Genomic DNA, 17684 nt, shown 5'->3' with positions numbered 1-17684 from the left:
AATACAGATGCAAGTAAATTCCATTCTCATCCTCATCCTCACTTTGTTTTAAAGTTTCTTTGTTCTTGTGTTATTTCACTTATTTGAGCCGTGTCCATTTTGTTAGATAAATTAGACAACTTTTAATTTTAAACGGCATATTAAAAGACATATTAATATGTCATCTCAATTAGGTTTTCAACTGCTTGTGTTTCCTTGTTTAGTTATTATGATTTTGCAAGGTCATATTTTTGTCTTGGCCCATCACTTGTGAGAAAAAAAATTTCCAATAAAAAATTTGAAAAAAAATTTACAAATATCATTATTTTTTATTTTGCCTGAATTTAGAAATATTCTTCATTAGTTTATTAAGCATTAAGCATGCAAACTTTGTTTTCAAAAAAGGTTTCTGTCTGTATTATTCAAGTTAACTTCCAAATGAAGTGACTCATTAGATTGTGAGGTCTAATGTGGTTAATCACTTAATACACCCTATTAATTCATTAATTAGTATTTACTTAATTTAATTTGGTACGTTGATATATAATTTTTGCTCCCCATACATGATTCAATATTCACACTAAAAATATGATAAAATTGAAGTTTTGGCTTTCAAGAGTTCAAGGCTTCAAGCATGCGGATTCGCTTCCCACTGAACTGTTGACACAGGTAAAGCCACGTCATCACATTATCCACATTTTTATCGAAAATCCAAGTTGTTTGATGACGTGGCACAACTTTCAGCTCAGCCTCTAACTAATGAAATGTTTTTTTATTTTTTCAAATAATACTTGAGTTTCTTTCATCTCTATTTTGTATAATTAAATTGAATAAAAGAAGAAGAAAGAAATCGTGTGGAAGGAGTGAATTGAAAGAGATTTTTGCTTGTTTTGAGAACACCAATTTCCCAACATTACATTACTTTTTTTGCTTTCATTCTCTATCACTTTTTTTTTTCTTTTTTTCTCTTAAGAGAAGAGAATGGTGGTGGCTTGTGAAAGATGAAGAGGAGGAGCTGCACCTCCTTCCTTCCATGGCATGTAACTGTGTTTACAACAACAATGTCCTCTCATTCTCACAAACCACACCAAGAACAATGTTCACCACCACCAACACCATTCCTACAATCATCTCAAAGCCATTTTCTTCCAATAGATGCAGCAGACCCTTTATCTTGTCTTCTATAACAAATTCTACTCCATCCTACAACACCCTTGTTTCTGAGGTACCCTTTCTCACTCTCTTTCATTCTTTTTTCCATACATTTTCTGCCATTATTATGATTAAGGAGTTCAATGCTAGGCTAGTAGTAGTGTGAGGGAAATTGCAGGGAATATGTCCTAGTTTAGTGTAGCCTTTTATTTTAGATATGAACTTGCTTGTATTCAACACACACTAGCATACAATGTCCTATGTATTTCAATTTTGTTGTATGTTGTATTCCATGCTTGTCATGAAACCTCTCTCTCAAACTTATAGACATTATATCTTGAGCTAAAATTCAATCTTTTAGTTACAAGAGTTGGTGATAACAAAGATTGAACTCTTGGACTTTCTAGACATATATAGAAGTTCTGATAACATGTTATGTATCATTCCTCTTAAAAGATTAAGCTGCTATGGAGAGGCACATGGTTCAGTCATGTAAAATATTTTTCACTATTAATGTTCACATTTGTTGGAAGTGCTGCATCCTTTGACTTTGGCTTTATTACAGTACCATGGACAAACAAGAATGTGTGTTCTGGATTCCAGCTTCCAGTTCTAATAAACAAAATTGAAATTTATTTTCTTAATTCATGTATGGATTGTTATCTGAAATGAAGAAAACTCTGACTAAATAACTTTTTGTTTAAATTTAGGCTGTTAGACTCTTGGTTCCTCCGGCAAGATTTGAAGCTTCAAAACTTAAGGTAGTTTTATTGGAGGATCAGATAAACAAATATGCAAGTTTTATTCCGAGAACCTACATTCTATCGCATTGCGACTTCACAGCTAATCTGACTTTAACAGTCTCCAATGTGATCAATCTTGAGCAGGTTTGTGTTGTGTCCTTACTTTCACATAGCATAGAAATTATGGTGCTTGATGGTATATATTTTGAACAAAAGCATTGGTTCTCTTAACTAATTCATATTATGTATCTGCCATCCCCCTTTTTTCTTTCTTGTGTGGCAGTTGAGAGGGTGGTATGAGAAGGATGATGTTGTAGCTGAATGGAAGAAAGTGAAAAATGAGATGTGCTTACATGTTCATTGCTTTGTCAGTGGTCCCAATCCCTTCCTGGATTTGGCTGCAGAATTCAGATATCACATATTCTCCAAGGAAATGCCTTTGGTATGTTTCCATTAAACTTATATTAAAAGGAGAATTCTAATTAAATAGACAAGTAGTGAATTCTATAGGAGTATTTTGTTTCTTGAAGATCATATCTTAGTATCTTGTATTCTGATATTCACAAATTGTGACTTGAAGGTCCTATATTATGCATAACTTTGTGTGACATTTGTTTTGGTCCTTTTCTTGTTGAGCATGGCAGGTACTCAAAGCAATTCAGTATGGAGATTCTGCGCTTTTCGATGAACATCCTGAATTGCTGGATTCTATAGTTCGCGTGTATTTTCATTCTAGCTCCAAAAAATACAACAGAATGGAATGTTGGGGACCTCTAAAGGATGCTATAGAGGTAATAAACTTAAGAAAATGCAGAAATGATCTATGCTTTATACTTTTACATTTTTCCTTTAAATGTACAATTTCATTACACAAATTTAGCACCATAAGTATTTGAGTTGATTATACTCACTTCCCATGAGGTCAGGCAATATTACCCGCAAATGCGAGGTTAGGTGTAAACATGACTTAGGCTGTCATGTATAATATCACCTAATCTCGTGTACTATGGTGTAATTTACTCTGATTATTTTCATGCATCTTAAACCGAAAAAAAGATTGGTCTGATTAAGAATTAACTAGTTTTGTGAGTATGTTCCTTGTGGTTGTAGGGAAAGCAAGTGGATGAGTTCCAAGGGCTAATAGAAAGAGATAGTCCTTCAGTAAAGTGGCAGAGTCCAAAGTCCATCTTCCAAGCTCTTTTTGCTTTTCTTCTATGAAATGTATCTACAATAAACATTGAATTATTTGTTCATATCCCATTTCTCAGAATTTCCATTTTGTTTAGACAAACCAGAGTTCAGATTGCAAGAATGAATTAATACCACAAAAGAAACCAAAATTTTTGGAAATACTAAAAGAAAAATGAAAAATTACAACAAAACTACCTCCACTTTCTCTCATTATCTTTTTTTATGAAATATTTCTTTTCTTTTAATCATAGGCTCATAGCTGATAGGTCATACATCGAGTTAAACTTCAAAGTGGTGCCTGAGATTCACGAATTGCACCGATTTAGTCCTTGACTTACCAATTGCACTAGTTATGTTCTTGAAATTGTAAAAAATGCATCTAGTTGGTCCCTCACCTCATTTTCGGCCATTTAATCTTGCCGCCGGCAGTCACATGGCAAATGAGTATCACATTGGAGTAAACTTGCCTCTGCCACTCTTAGGCCCTAATCCCGTCGGAGCTTGCCTCCACCATTGCTCAAATAAGAGCCATCTTCGCCAAATGTAGGCCTTCATATTTACTGCAAGTCTTGTTGAAGATGATATACTTCACTTCTCTCGTGATTCATATATGCCTCTGCGTCGCTTGATTTTTTCCTCTTATGCTAGTCCGTATTTTTCAATACCCACTCGCACTTCCCCAGTATCTTTGTCTACAACAACATTATATGGGCTCTTCTCTTCCTCCAACCATTAATTCTCCTCTTGATGCTCTTGGAGTAGTTTTTGGGAAAGAGCACCCTGGTCGTGTTCAAGGTTTAGGCATGAGAGCTGTTCCAACAGTTACTTTCAAGAAACAACACTACAAGGATTAGCCAGATGAATTTAGGTTCTTCAAATAATCCTGGCACATCATCTACTTGTGGTCCAAATGTACAAGAAGAGTTGGATACCGTTAAAGCGCAATTGCAAGCGCTAGTCTCCTGTATTGCTTCTAAAGAAGGAGGTAAAATTCCGGTGAAATTGGCTGGAATGTTTCCTATATCAAATGAGTAGGGAACATTCCAGCCAATTTCACCGGAATTTTACCTCCTTCTTTAGAAGGAATATAGGAGACTAGCGCTTGCAATTGCGCTTTAACGGTATCCAACTCATCTTGTACATTTGGACCACAAGTAGATGATGTGTCAGCATCATTTGAAGAACCTAAATTCATCTGACTAATTCTTGTAGTGTTGTTCTTGAAAGCAACTGTTAGAACAGCTCTCATGCCTAAACCTCGAATACGACGAGGGTGCTCTTTCCCAAGAACTACTCCAAGAGCATAAGAGGAGAATTAACGGTTGATTCCACCGCTTGTTGACTGCTATATGCTTCAATCTTCTCCTACAAATATAAAAAGAATCAAACATAGTATTATCTTATAAAAAAGAAAGAAAAAGAAATACAAACAAGTTACTTATTGCACTTTAGTCTTACCGCTATTTCTTTAGCCTTTTCATTAACATAACTTCCATCTATTTTGTGAGTGATGTCCCACATTTGAACCCTACTAACTTCTTTTCCCTTCTCTTCCGTCTAAAATTCAAGAAAAGTAGAAAGACTCAATCAAGAAATATATCATTCAAGAAAAGATATGCATAAAATTAAGTAACTAACAGCAACAATATAACAACGGAGATGCATTGGGTGCTAACATAAATGACTCCTATGCTGAAGTGGTGAGTGATAGTAATATCGTAATAATAACAGTTCTCATGAAAAATAGTCACTATCATGGGAAAATTGGTCAATATTGGAGAATAGCAGTTCTCAGCCAATTCAAACAAAATCATAGAAATGATTACCAATTCAGCCCTTCTTCTTGCAATTGATTTAGCACCTGAAGTATGAGGAATTATTTGTTTTTGCCGAATTTCTTGATTCCTCTTACAAAGATTCTGCAAGATAAATTTGGACACAATTAAATAGATTCAAACATGCATTCAACGTATAACATGCATTCAACATATCGCTGGTTCATTACCAACTCTATATAAAATAAAAGACGAGCAAGCAGCAAACAATGAATAAAGGCTTTTTATTACCAACTCTAAATAAAGGCCTTTCACAACATTCCATATGAATTCAATATCCTATTTTCAGCATCAAACTATATAAGGCTTTTTAGTGGGACAACATTTAACTAGGAGAGTAAGTACTTACCCGAGTTTCAGGCTTCAAACGATATTCTACGAATAAAGCCCATTGATCAAGAGCAATATCTTCTGGTGTATTATTTATGATCTCGGTTTTACTCAACCTCGGATCATAAAACTCATTCCAAAGCTTTATCCTATGTTCCCTCCATTTTTTGCCAAGCGATTGGAGCAGAAATCGTTTGGCCAAGCTATCACTCACTTTGAAGCAAAATCGAGCCTTTAATATGGAACAGAGAATATATATTAACAGATGAAAGAACATGAAGCTATTACCTTATTAAGCTCATAATTTTTGGAGCCAAATAATTTTCCCTTCTCACTTTTTGCATCAAGATCTCCTAATGCAGCACAACATATGCAAAATAAGATTATAATGAAAAACATATAAAAAAAATGTAGTTTATGTAGGAGCACCTGGGTGCATTATATGGTATAATGAAAGTGCTACTACAAAAAAGGATATTGCAAGAATCACGGAATGACTACTGCAAGCAGCAACAAAATGTATACCATGTCACTAAAAAAAGAAATAAATAATGGGTTAGATAGATCAATAATGAAGTTACATGTTTGCTCTGCTAACGATTATCAAATTAGTTATTTGAAGGGTTAAAATAAGAAATAAACCTTTTATTTACAAAAAGTCAATTTAAGCATCTTTCACTTTATAGGTTGCCAATTAAACCACAAGAACACAAATCCAATTAAGGAAGCTAGGCCCTGATCAATAACAAATCCAGTCAGCTAGAACAAGGGAGAAACAAATATAAGACCTAATTTAAGAATGAGAGAATTAACATCGAACAAATACACAAAGCATCAAATGATAGAGGATTGTGAGGAGGTACATATAGTCACTGCTAAATTAAGCGTAAGATTTAGAGGGGGGGGTCAAATTTTAAAAGTCAAATAATTTCCAAGACAATTGCAATTCACAATAGTTCAACCTATGTAAAAACAGAACCATCTTCTGGAAATGGTTTTCAGCTCACATGAACATTTATTCATTGAGTAGAACAATACCATTTGGATTTTTCGTTTTCTTCTTTTTTAAAAAATTTATTTCTTGCTGGATAATCAGTTGCATATCTGAAGTTCTGAACAAAAAATTGCAACAAGAAGAAGTATCTATTGGAAGTTGGAAACAGCACCCAATATGTGCAAGATTAACATAGTAAAATAAAATTAATCAGGAATATAATTATAAATCTATAGATGCAGGATAATGTAACAGTTTCCAAATCATACCTCTGATTAACCACCAGTGAACACTAGAATGCTGATGTTACATTGTCATAAGGGTAAAACAGAAATTTATAACAGTTCAACAACATGACTAAGAAGATAAGATTGACTTGGTCGTATAATCAATTAACTGGACATTACCAACACATAATTATTAATAGTTCATATCTAAACTTTCAATCTTTATAAGGAACGGCCAAAAGACTTAAAAGTAAAGAAATCTAATTGGCATGTATACATTGGCTATACTAACTAATTATCTGAAAGAGATAAATGTTATATAGACTGGAGCTTACTTTTGATAATGAGACGTTTTTATCTGATATTTAAGTTCAAAAGCATGTCATTTGAGGAGTTCCAAGTATAGCCTATATACTACAGGTTGGAGATTTCTACAACGAAGAACCCTGCCAAAAAGAATAAAGATATCAACATCACATATGAAAACACTAATAAACTCTGAGTGAATGAGAACAGCAGCAGAAATCAGATACAGGGTAAGCAATTTTCTTAACAAAATTAAATTTGATAGCTAAATTAAATTCAAAGCATCTGAAATTTTGAACACAAAAATCAATATTAGAAATCAATATATGACAACAACAGTAACAACCATCAAATCTTATTCCATCTTAATAAGCAACAACTTAAAGAAAAAGACTAAATAAAGAAAATCTCTGATAATAAGCAGTAAACAAATGGAGAAAACAATAAAAAGGAGTAAATAAAAATACCTATTGAAATCTAGGTTCAAATCAATACTGCAGTTAGCATCAAGTTGGATTTCACCAGCTGGTATTGAGCTTCTGCAGGTAATTAAGTTACTTCTGATCTAAGATCCCAATTCACAGTCCATATCCAAATCCTCCACTCCACCAGCCCTTAAATTACATGATATAGCAAAGAAAGAGTAATAATTAATGTAGAGATTTGAACTGCATTTGTGACAGGAACATAGAGACTAGTAATTATTATTATCAACTCAAGTTAATTAGTTCTATAAAGATTTAAGCTATAATTTACAAACCGAAGCTGGAAAAAGAAGAAATAGCACTCACATATATGAAGCTATTCCGTTACGACAAATTTTCGAGTGAGAAGCGAACCCAAAACGAGAGAGAGAGAGAGAAGTACCATCATGGAAGGAAAGGGAGAACGAAAGGGAGGCACTGAGGATTTTGGCAGAGAAGAAGGACATCAAGAAGCTAGAGGAGACGTCACCGGAGGAGATCGTCGCCGGAGGAGGAGATGCCGCCGGAGAAGATCGTCAGGGAACGCAATAGGATTGGAGATCGCCACACAATGGAAGCAGTAGTGTACGCACGCGTCTTCAGCAACCAGTGTTTCTGAAACTAGGGTTGGAATTGGGCTTTTATATATATGGGAGATAATGGCGGGTTGGAACCGCCATAATATAAATGACATTTTAATTTTTTTTTTTTGGTAGTGTGTTGTATTTAAAACCAACTAAAAAAATGTTATTTTAGATTAAAATTTAAGTTAGTAATAAGTTATTGTATAAAATCACACTGTTACGATAAGAAAGTTTAGGTGGATGACTATTTTCCCACAAAGTTCATTAGGTTTTGAAGAAGAATCTTATTTAATGTAGTTTGACAAACTACTATTACATACGCTTATAAATAGAGGCTTTTGCCTCAGAGAAAAATACTCAGCAATAAAATAAATATTTCTTCTCTCTTTCTTTTTTAAAGCATTTTTTTACTTTTTTTTTATAAACTACTAATATAATATTAATATATTATCTTTATAGTAGTATAATAGTGTTGGTAAATATTAATAATAGTATTTTTATTTATACTTTTATATTTGTTATATCTTCTTTATTTATTTATTTAGTTATTTTACAACACATTATCAGCACAAGACTCTAATCAAATTTTAGGAAGACTCAGGTAATAAATTTTCATTATGTCGAAATTCTCTCATCTTGAATTCAATGCTCTTGATATATCTGGAAACAATTATTTATCATGGATATTAGATGTTGAAATCCATCTTGATTTAATGGATCTTGGAGATACCATTAAAGCTGAAAATAATACATCCCAAAAGGATAAAACCAAAGCCATGATTTTTCTTCGTCGTCATCTTGACAAAGGATTGAAAAATGAATATCTTACATTAAAAGATCCTGCAGATCTTTGGAAAGACCTTGAAGAAAGGTATAATCATCAGAAAACGGAGATACTTCCTCAAGCTCGATATGAATTGACGCACTTGCGTCTACAAGATTTTAAATCTATAAATGAATATAATTCTGCAATGTTTCGAATCACCTCACGAATGAAATTATATGGAAAAAAGATAACTGATCATGATATGTTGGAGAAAACTTTCTCAACCTTCCATATCTCGAATGTGCTCCTGCAGCAGCAATATCGAGAAAAAGGGTTTAAAAAATATCCTGAGTTAATTTCTTACCTTCTTGTTGCTGAACTCAACAATGAGTTGCTTTTAAAGAATCACGAAGCGCGCCCAGCTGGCGCCGCCCCATTTCCTGAAGTAAATGCGGTAAATCATTACTCCAGAAGAGATAAATGGCAAGTTTTTAATAACAAGAAAAATTATGGAAGGAAAATGAATTATATTCAAAAGAGAGGATCTCACCAGAAGTGGGATAAAGAAAGAAATATCGGGTAGAATAAATCAACAGAGGATAAGTATTTCCGTTGTGGTGGAAAGGGCCATTGGTCACGTACCTGTTGTACCCCAAGGCACCTAGTCGATCTTTACCAGGCATCTTTGAAAAAGGACGACAAGGAAAAAGAGTCGAATTTCGTTTCAAATGATGCTGAAAATTCCACCACTCATTATGATGTATCTGATTTCTTTGAGGATCCCGAGGAAAATATTGGTCATTTGATCAATGATGGAATAGTTTAATATGTGGGATTGTTAAGTATCCATGTAAATAAATAATGTCAAGAACTTATTATTAAGTCTTATTTTCTATGTATTTAAGTTTCAAATATATGTATATAAATAATGAAATATTAATGTTTATGAATTTTGAAATCATTAAATATGTCATGTTTTAAAATAAAATTTTAGTATATGACATTATTTTTATATACAGTATTTCTTAGAAAAATAATTCCGATCAAGTATTCAATTTAACTGTGCATGCTACTCATTTTATTATTATTTGCCTTTGAAGAGAATGACAAGGATATATAATGAAGATGTATGCCTTGCGGATAATGTAAGTTCGCACGCCATTCTCAAAAGTGATATATATTTTACTCATCTGGTGCCAAAAGAAGAATATGTTAATACTATTATTGGCTCAGGCAATGTGATTGAAGGCTCCGAAAAAGCTATAATTTTGTTTCCCGAAGAACAAAATTCATAATAAATAATGCACTATTGTCTACCAAGTCTCGAAGAAACTTGTTGAGTTTTAAAGATATTCGCCGAAATGAATATCATATTGAGACTATGAATAAGGGAAATCATGAGTATTTATGTATCACAACTCATGATTCAAATAAAAAGGTTATATTAGAAAAGTTACACTCACTTTCATTTGGGTTGTATTATACTAAAATTAGTGCAATTGAATCACATGCCATTGTAAACCAGAAGTTTACTAGCCCAAATGAATTCATAACTTGGCACGACCGATTGGGTCATCCGAGAACAACTATGATGAGGAGAATTATTGAAAACTCCCATGGACATTCACTAAAGAACCAGAAGATTCTTAAATTTAGTGAATTTTGTTGTGCTGCATGTTCTCAATGGAAGTTAATTTTAAAGCCATCACCAGTAAAGATTGGATTTAAGTCCCCTGAATTCCTAGAAAGGATTCAAGGTGATATATGTTGACCTATTCATCCACCATGTGGATCTTTTAGATATTTTATGGTCCTAATAGACGCATCTTCGAGATGGACACATGTGTGCTTATTGTCCTCTCGCAACCTGGCGTTTGCGAGATTACTGGCTCAAATTATTCGATTAAAAGCACAATTTCCAGAAAATTCAATCAAAGCAATTCGTCTTGATAATGCTGGTGAATTTACTTCCCAAGCTTTTGATGCTTATTGCATGGCTAATGGAATAAGTGTTGAATATCCAGTAGCTTATGTTCACACACAAAATGGGTTAGCAGAATCACTTATTAAACGCTTCCAATTAATTGCTAGACCCTTACTTATGAGAACAAATCTCCCAACCTCAGTTTGGGAGCATGCTGCTTTACATGCCGCAGCACTTATTCGTTTGAGGCCAACGAATTATCATCAGTTCTCTCCTATGCAATTAGCTTTTGGCCAGCAGCCAAATGTTTCTCATTTAAGAATATTTAGGTGTGCGATATATATTCCCATTGCACCACCTAATCGCACCAAAATGGGACCCCAAAGAAAATTGGGGATATATGTTGGATATGATTCTCCCTCTATAGTGAGGTATCTTGAGATACAAACGGGAGATGTATTTAAAGTCTGGTTTGCGGATTGTCATTTTAATGAATCAAAATTTCCAACATTAGGGGGAGAGAATAAGCTTCCTGAAAAGGAACTTAATTGGAATGCATCATCGTTAATGCATTTAGATCCTCGATCAGGGTAATGTGAACTAGAAGTTCAAAAGATTATACATTTGCAAAGAATAGCAAATGAATTTCCTGATGCATTTTTCGATACAAAGAGGATAACCAAATCTCATATACTAGCGGAAAATGCCCCAATTCGAATTGATGTCCCAGTTGGACAAATTGTCACAGAAGCAAATACACGCCAGAAGCGTGCAGGCCTGTCGATTCCAAAGACAAAAATCCTCGAAAGAGAAAAGAGGTAAATAATATTCCTGTTGAAAAAGACATAGTAGAGACACATGCAGTTGTCCAAAATTCTGATATAGTTTTAACGACAGAAGACATTCAGGTACCTGAAAATTGTGAAAATGACGAGATATCGATAAATTATGTCTTTACAGGAGAGAAATGGGACCGAAATAAGACAATTGTCAATGAAATATTTGCATATAATGTGGTATTAAATATCATGCATGAAAGTAAAGATCTTAAGCCAAGATCAGTCGAAGAATGTCGACAAAGGAATGATTGGTCAAAATGAAAAGAAGCCATGAAGGCTGAGTTAGACTCACTTGCAAAACGTGAAGTCTTTGGACCTGTAGTCCGTACACCAGAAGATGTAAAACCTGTTGGGTATAGGTGGGTATTTGTGAGAAAACGAAATGAGAAAAATGAAGTTGTGCACTATAAAGCCCGACTTGTGGCACAAGGTTTTTCACAAAGCCCGGTATAGATTATGAAGAAACGTATTCCCCTGTAATGGATGCGATAACATTGCGTTATTTGGTCAGTTTATCTGCATATCATAAACTGCATATGCATTTTATGGATGTGGTAACAGCCTACTTATACGGCTCATTAGATCGGGATATCTATATGAAAGTCTCTGAAGGACTAAAGATATCTAAACCACCCAATGAATATTCGCAATGGTTATACTAAGTCAAATTGCAAAGATCTTTATATGGTCTAAAGCAATTTGGACGAATGTGGTATAATCGTCTTACTGAGTATCTGGCCAAAAATGGATTCAAGAATGATGATATCTGTCCATGTATTTTCATAAAGAAATCTGCATCTGGATTCATTATAATTGCTGTGTACGTTGATGATTTAAATATCATTGGGACTCTTGAAAAAATTCCAACAATTATAAAAACTCTAAAAGAAGAGTTTGAAATGAAAGATCTTGGAAGGACTAAATTCTGTCTCGACCTGCAGATCGAGCATATAAAAAATGGGATCTTTATTCATCAAACAACATACACAGAAAAGATCTTGAAGAGATTTTATATGGATAAGTCACATCCATTAAATACCCCAATGATCGTAAGATCTTTGGATGTGGAGAAGGATCAATTTCGTCCTAAAGAAGAGAATGAAGATATCCTTGGTCCTGAAGTACCATATCTTAGTGACATTGGAGCGCTAATGTATCTTGCTAATAATACGCGACCTGACATATCATTCGCAGTAAATTTACTAGCAAGGTATAGTTCCTCTCCAACCAGAAGACATTGGAGTGGAATCAAGCAAATCTTTCGATATCTTCATGGAACGGTTGATTTGGGATTGTTTTATCCCTACGGATCCAAGTCACAACTAGTTGGCTATGCAGATGCCGGATACTTGTCTGATCCACACAAAGGGAGATCTCAAACAGGATACCTGTTCACATATGGTGGTATAGCTATATCATGGAGGTCCACGAAACAGACGATAGCAGCAACCTCTTCTAATCATACTGAAATACTAGCGATTCATAAAGCAAGTCGCGAGTGTTTTTGGCTCAAGAGTTTGATCCAATATATCCTGTCATCATGTGGACTGATTGATCATAAGATAGCTCCAACTGTCCTGTTTGAAGATAATACAGCATGCATTGCTCAATTTAAAGGCGGATACATTAAAGGAGATAAAACAAAGCATATTTCTCCTAAATTCTTCTTCACTCATGATCTTCAAAATCAATGGACAATTGATGTCCAACAGATCCGCTCAAGTGATAATCTGACAGATTTATTTACAAAGTCACTCCCAAAATCCTCCTTTGAAAGATTGGTACATGAGATTGGAATGTGCCGATTTCAAGACATTAAATGATGTCGGCAAAAGGGGGAGACTGTACTCTTTTTTCCTTGGTCAGATTTTTTTCCCAATGGATTTTTCTTGACAAGGTTTTTAATGAGGCAGTCTCCATCACAAAGTATATTGTACTCTTTTTCCTTCACTAAAATTTTTTCCCATTGAGTTTTCTTTAGTAAGGTTTTAACGAGACATAATCCTAAATGGTCATCCAAGGAGAGTGTTACGATAAGAAAGCCTAGGTGGATGACTATTTTCCCACAAGGCTCAGGTTTTGAAGAAGAATCTTATTTAATGTAATTTGACAAACTACTATCACATACGTTTATAAATAGAAGCTTTTGCCTCAAAGAAAAATACTCAACAATAAAGCAAATATTTCTTCTTTCTTTCTTTTTTAAAGTATTTCTTTACTTTCTTTCTTTATAAACTACTAATATAATATTAATATATTATCTTTATAGTAGTATAATAGTGTTGGTAAATATTAATAATAGTATTTTTATTTATATTTTTGTATTTGTTACATCTTCTTTATTTATTTATTTAGTCATTTTACAACACACACGACAATTTTTAGAATATATATTCTACTCATTTTATAATGTACATTATTATTGGACATGTGAATAGATATCATATTTTATCTGAATTAAGTTTTAAAATAGTCTCTCAATTTAGTTATATTCGTTAAATATTTTTTTAAAATTTTAATTGTATCAAGTTATTGAAATTGACAAAAATATATTACATTAGTCTCTAATATTAGTATATTTTTGTTAATTTTAATAACATAATTGATATAATTAAAATTTTGAGAATTATTTTAATACATGTGACCAACTTCAAAAATTACTTTAGAACTTAATCTGCATATAATATGAAGTGAGGCATGCACCGAAACATTTTCTAATGTAATACTAGTTCTTTATCCTGAAGTATGAAGTCCCACTTATCTTTCTTGTAGTTGAAGATAATATAATCAATAACAAGGTCCAAGAATCATAGTTAACCACCCACCAACAAATTTGGTACCACAAATAATTAGTGCATCATGAACCTGCCTATTATCGGCACATTATAGGAATTACCCAATGTTAATAATCAAAATGGTAGACCGTAGCACAAATTTAAAGCACGAAGGTTCCTACTCTAACCTTATACAATACATCAAATCTTGCATTCATAAATACATATAAATACTGAGTGACACTCACTACTACTACTCATGCACACACTACTCATTCTATGATTCATTCAATTATGAAAAAGAAAAAGGTAATGGGATTGGGGCATCAAACTAAGTTAGCATCAGCAAGAAAGAGCAATAATAGAAGCAACTCGTTCATTCCCATTAGAGGAAGAATCAAGAGGAAAATATTCTTACTCGTGTTTGGAAAATTAAGGAAGACCTTCAGCCACCACATCCTTGGTTCTCTCGCTAGCTAGCTAAAAGTAACATGTTCTTTATATGAATCTTCAAAACTACCCTCATTATGATCTTCTATTGTTTACTCTATTAGATTGAGTTTGATGCCAATAATCCCCCTATATTACATTGTCTCATACTCTCATGGAAGATGTAATATTGATGATATTTATTAAATAATGTGATTATCATATCTTAATGAATATCATATTAGATTAGACGCACCATTGTAACGATGTTTCTTGATCTTATTTCAGTGTTTATCGAGTTAGTTAGAGACAACATTGTGAAACACAAAAAATGTAAAGTATTAAATACTACAAAAATAGATAAATAAAACATAAAATATCTTATTTGGATAATGGAGTAAGAGTTAAAAAAGGGAAACGGGATATTTAACAAAACATGATATACTTCCCGTAAGCACCACCTCAAAGTGATGTCGATTATTGTGGGAAGGTTCCTCCATTATGCCAAAAGAAGGAGAGGATTTCTAAATCATTCGAACAAACCGAAAAAGAAAAATACGTTGGCAAAAGAAGATTATCTATCAATAAATTCTCAAATATTTTAGCGTCCTCAATCCTTGTTGCAATTGTATGTATTTTAATGATGACTAGGCATGATTCCATACAGCTTTTCTCAATATTCCGAACGAGAAAGCAAATACTAATAAAAACATAGCTAGTCCTAGTCTAGTCAGTAGTTATCGGATATTATCATGAACCCCTAACTTAGGATAATTTTTTTTTGGTTAAGAGTGAATATTATAATTTAATTTTTTTAAAAAGTGTATATTGTACACGTATTTATTTTTTTTAATTTTTTTATATAAAATACAATCTTTACTCTTCATTAGAAAATACTCGTCACCATAAAATTAGCCAGTTTGTACTAATTTTATTGAAGATATTACACATTAATATTAAATTGTCTTTAACAAATAATTTTTATTAATTTATATATTCAAATTCTGAAAAATCTAAATGCAAACGGTATTAATTTATGGTGTATAAAATTCTTAGTAAATATAGATATAAATTATATACTTCTTATATACAAAATGTCTATAAATACAACAACAACAAAGCCTTGTCCCATTAGGTAGGGTCGGCTACATGAGTCAAACGACGTTATTGAGTTCTATCATGTATCATGTCTACAGATAGACCGTTTATATGTAGATCTTGTTTGACTACCTCATGAATGGTCTTCTTAGATCTTCCTCTGCCTTTCACTCCTTATCCATCTTCGATCTCATCCATCCTCCTGATTGGGTGTTCTGTCAGTCTTCTTCTCACATGTCCAAACCACCTGAGATGCAATTCTACCATCTTTTTCACAATGGGTGCTACTCCAACTCTCGCCCTTATTTTCGTTTTTTATTTTATCCAATCGCCTATGACCACTCATCCATCTCAACATCTTCATTTCTGCCACACTTAGCTTATGTTCGTGCTCTCCTTTAGCCGCCCAACACTCTATACCATAAAGTATATCCGGTCTTATAGCAGTGCGATAGAATTTACCTTTAAGTTGTAAAAGTACTTTTTTGTCGCATATAAAACCAGATGCACTCCGCCATTTTGACTAACCTGCTTGGATCCTATGATTTACATCATGTTCAATCTCTCTATTATCCTGTATAATGCACCCAAGATACATAAAACTTTTAACTTTTCATAGGATGTTTTCTCTAATCTTCACATCTATATTAGGGTTTTTCCTTCTCAGACCGAACTTGCATTCCATATATTCCATCTTACTACGGTTTATGCGTAGACCATACACTTCTAGAGCTTCTCTCCATAAGTCCAACTTCTTATTTAGGTCTTTCCTTGACTCTCCCATAAGGATGATATCATCGGTAAAAAGCATGCACCATGGCACAGGCTCTTGGATGTGCTTTGTGAGTACTTCCAAGACTAATATAAAAAGGTATGAATTTAAGGATGATCCCTGGTATATCCTATACCAATAGAAAATTTTCTGTCACACCACCTTGAGTCTTCACACTAGTTGTGTCCCCATCATACATGTCTTTAATTGCATGAATATATACATTTCTTACTCTCCTCTTTTCTAAAACCTTCCATAAGACCTCCCTTGGCACCTATTGTACGATTTTCCAAATCAATAAACACATATGTAGATCCCTTTTATTACTACGATATCTCTCCATCATTCTTCTTAACAGGTATATCGCTTCGGTGGTGGATCTACCTGACATAAATCCAAATTGGTTCTCTGTTACTTGTGTCTCTTTTTTTAACCTCCGTTCTATCACTCTTTCCCATAACATCATGGTATGGCTTATAAGGTTGATCCCTCTATAGTTTTCTCAACTTTGTATATCCCACTTATTCTTGTAGATAGGTACTAAGGTGCTCTTTCTCCACTTATCAGGCATCTTCTTTGCCCTTAAAATCTCATTAAAAAGCTTGGTTAAGCAGTTGATGCATTTTCCTCCAAGGCTCTTCCAAACTTCAATCGGGATATTATCAGGTCATACTATCCTGCCATTTTTCATCTGCTTTAGAGCCTCTTTTATCTCGATGTCTTGAATCCTTCGATTGTAGTTAAAGTTTTGATCTTCTTCACTTGTGCATAACCGACCAAGGCTCGGAAGAGTCTTATGTCCTTCACTAAATAACTCGTAGAAGTAGCTCTTCTACCTCTCATTAATATTCTCCTCTTGAGCCAACACGTCTCCATCTTTATCCTTTATGCACTTAACCTGATCCAAATATCTCGTTCTTCTTTCACGGATCTTTGCGATTCTATATATACCTTTTCCTTTTTCTTTCGTGCCCAAAGCTGGTAGAAACCCTCATATGCTCTTGTTCTTGCTTCACTTACAGCCACCTTGTCTCTTTCTTAGTCGCCTTATATTTTTTTCTAATTATCTGCATTGCAGCATAGAGACCACTCTTTAAAGCACTCCCTTTTTATCTTTATCTTTTCTTGTACACTCGCATTCCACCGCCAGGACTCCTTGTCTCTTTTTTCTATTCCTTTAGATTCACCAAAACTTTCTTTCTCTGTTCTTCTAATAACTTCTGCCATCTCCCTCCACATCTCTTCCGCGCTTCCATTCTCATCCCGCTTTGCCTTTT

At 33.7% G+C, this 17684-nt stretch overlaps 2 protein-coding genes across 12 annotated transcripts; one reads left to right on the top strand and one right to left on the bottom strand.

The window, feature by feature from the left end:
• The first annotated feature begins 85 nt into the window (after window positions 1-85).
• On the top strand, window positions 86-3165 carry LOC112706005 (magnesium dechelatase SGRL, chloroplastic). The gene is made up of 5 exons (XM_025757070.2): window positions 86-1204; window positions 1842-2018; window positions 2158-2316; window positions 2519-2665; window positions 2985-3165. The coding sequence occupies exons 1-5, from the start codon at window positions 1013-1015 to the stop codon at window positions 3090-3092; spliced, it is 783 nt and encodes a 260-aa protein (XP_025612855.1). The 5' UTR covers window positions 86-1012; the 3' UTR covers window positions 3093-3165.
• On the bottom strand, window positions 2684-7839 carry LOC112706006 (uncharacterized). 11 transcript variants are annotated; one of them, XR_011864523.1, is made up of 8 exons: window positions 7549-7838; window positions 7225-7371; window positions 5250-6897; window positions 4892-4984; window positions 4524-4622; window positions 4370-4430; window positions 3461-3843; window positions 2684-3099 (listed from the first exon to the last, which is right to left on the bottom strand). XR_011864523.1 is itself a non-coding variant. In XM_072200560.1 (8 exons), exons 4-8 carry the CDS (start codon window positions 5505-5507, stop codon window positions 3758-3760), a joined length of 597 nt encoding a protein of 198 aa, XP_072056661.1. In that variant the 5' UTR covers window positions 5508-5583; window positions 6787-6897; window positions 7225-7371; window positions 7549-7838; the 3' UTR covers window positions 3108-3757. The 11 variants fall into 11 exon arrangements, 7 of the variants coding, with proteins under 7 accessions (XP_072056661.1, XP_072056662.1, XP_072056659.1 ...); XR_011864525.1 differs by having other exon boundaries at window positions 3461-3824; window positions 4379-4430; XR_011864524.1 differs by lacking the exon at window positions 2684-3099 and adding an exon at window positions 3108-3363.
• Window positions 7840-17684: the final 9845 nt, after the last annotated feature.

This window comes from Arachis hypogaea, chromosome 8 (genome assembly GCF_003086295.3).
Source record: "Arachis hypogaea cultivar Tifrunner chromosome 8, arahy.Tifrunner.gnm2.J5K5, whole genome shotgun sequence".
Lineage (NCBI taxonomy): Eukaryota > Viridiplantae > Streptophyta > Magnoliopsida > Fabales > Fabaceae > Arachis > Arachis hypogaea.
This window is presented reverse-complemented; position numbering and strand designations above follow the sequence as displayed.

Bases quoted from the DNA above. Each gene is read 5' to 3' on its own strand.
- LOC112706005 (XM_025757070.2), top strand. From the start codon at position 1,013: ATGGCATGTAACTGTGTTTACAACAACAATGTCCTCTCATTCTCACAA. The intron at 1,205-1,841 runs GTACCCTTTCTC...GTTTAAATTTAG, and splicing joins ACAACACCCTTGTTTCTGAG to GCTGTTAGACTCTTGGTTCC. The intron at 2,317-2,518 runs GTATGTTTCCAT...TGAGCATGGCAG, and splicing joins TCTCCAAGGAAATGCCTTTG to GTACTCAAAGCAATTCAGTA.
- LOC112706006 (XM_072200558.1), bottom strand. From the start codon at position 5,507: ATGTTCTTTCATCTGTTAATATATATTCTCTGTTCCATATTAAAGGCT. The intron at 4,985-5,249 runs GTAAGTACTTAC...TTTATCTTGCAG, and splicing joins GTTTGAAGCCTGAAACTCGG to AATCTTTGTAAGAGGAATCA. The intron at 3,844-4,369 runs TGCTCTTGGAGT...ACACGACCAGGG, and splicing joins AACCGTTAATTCTCCTCTTA to TGCTCTTTCCCAAAAACTAC.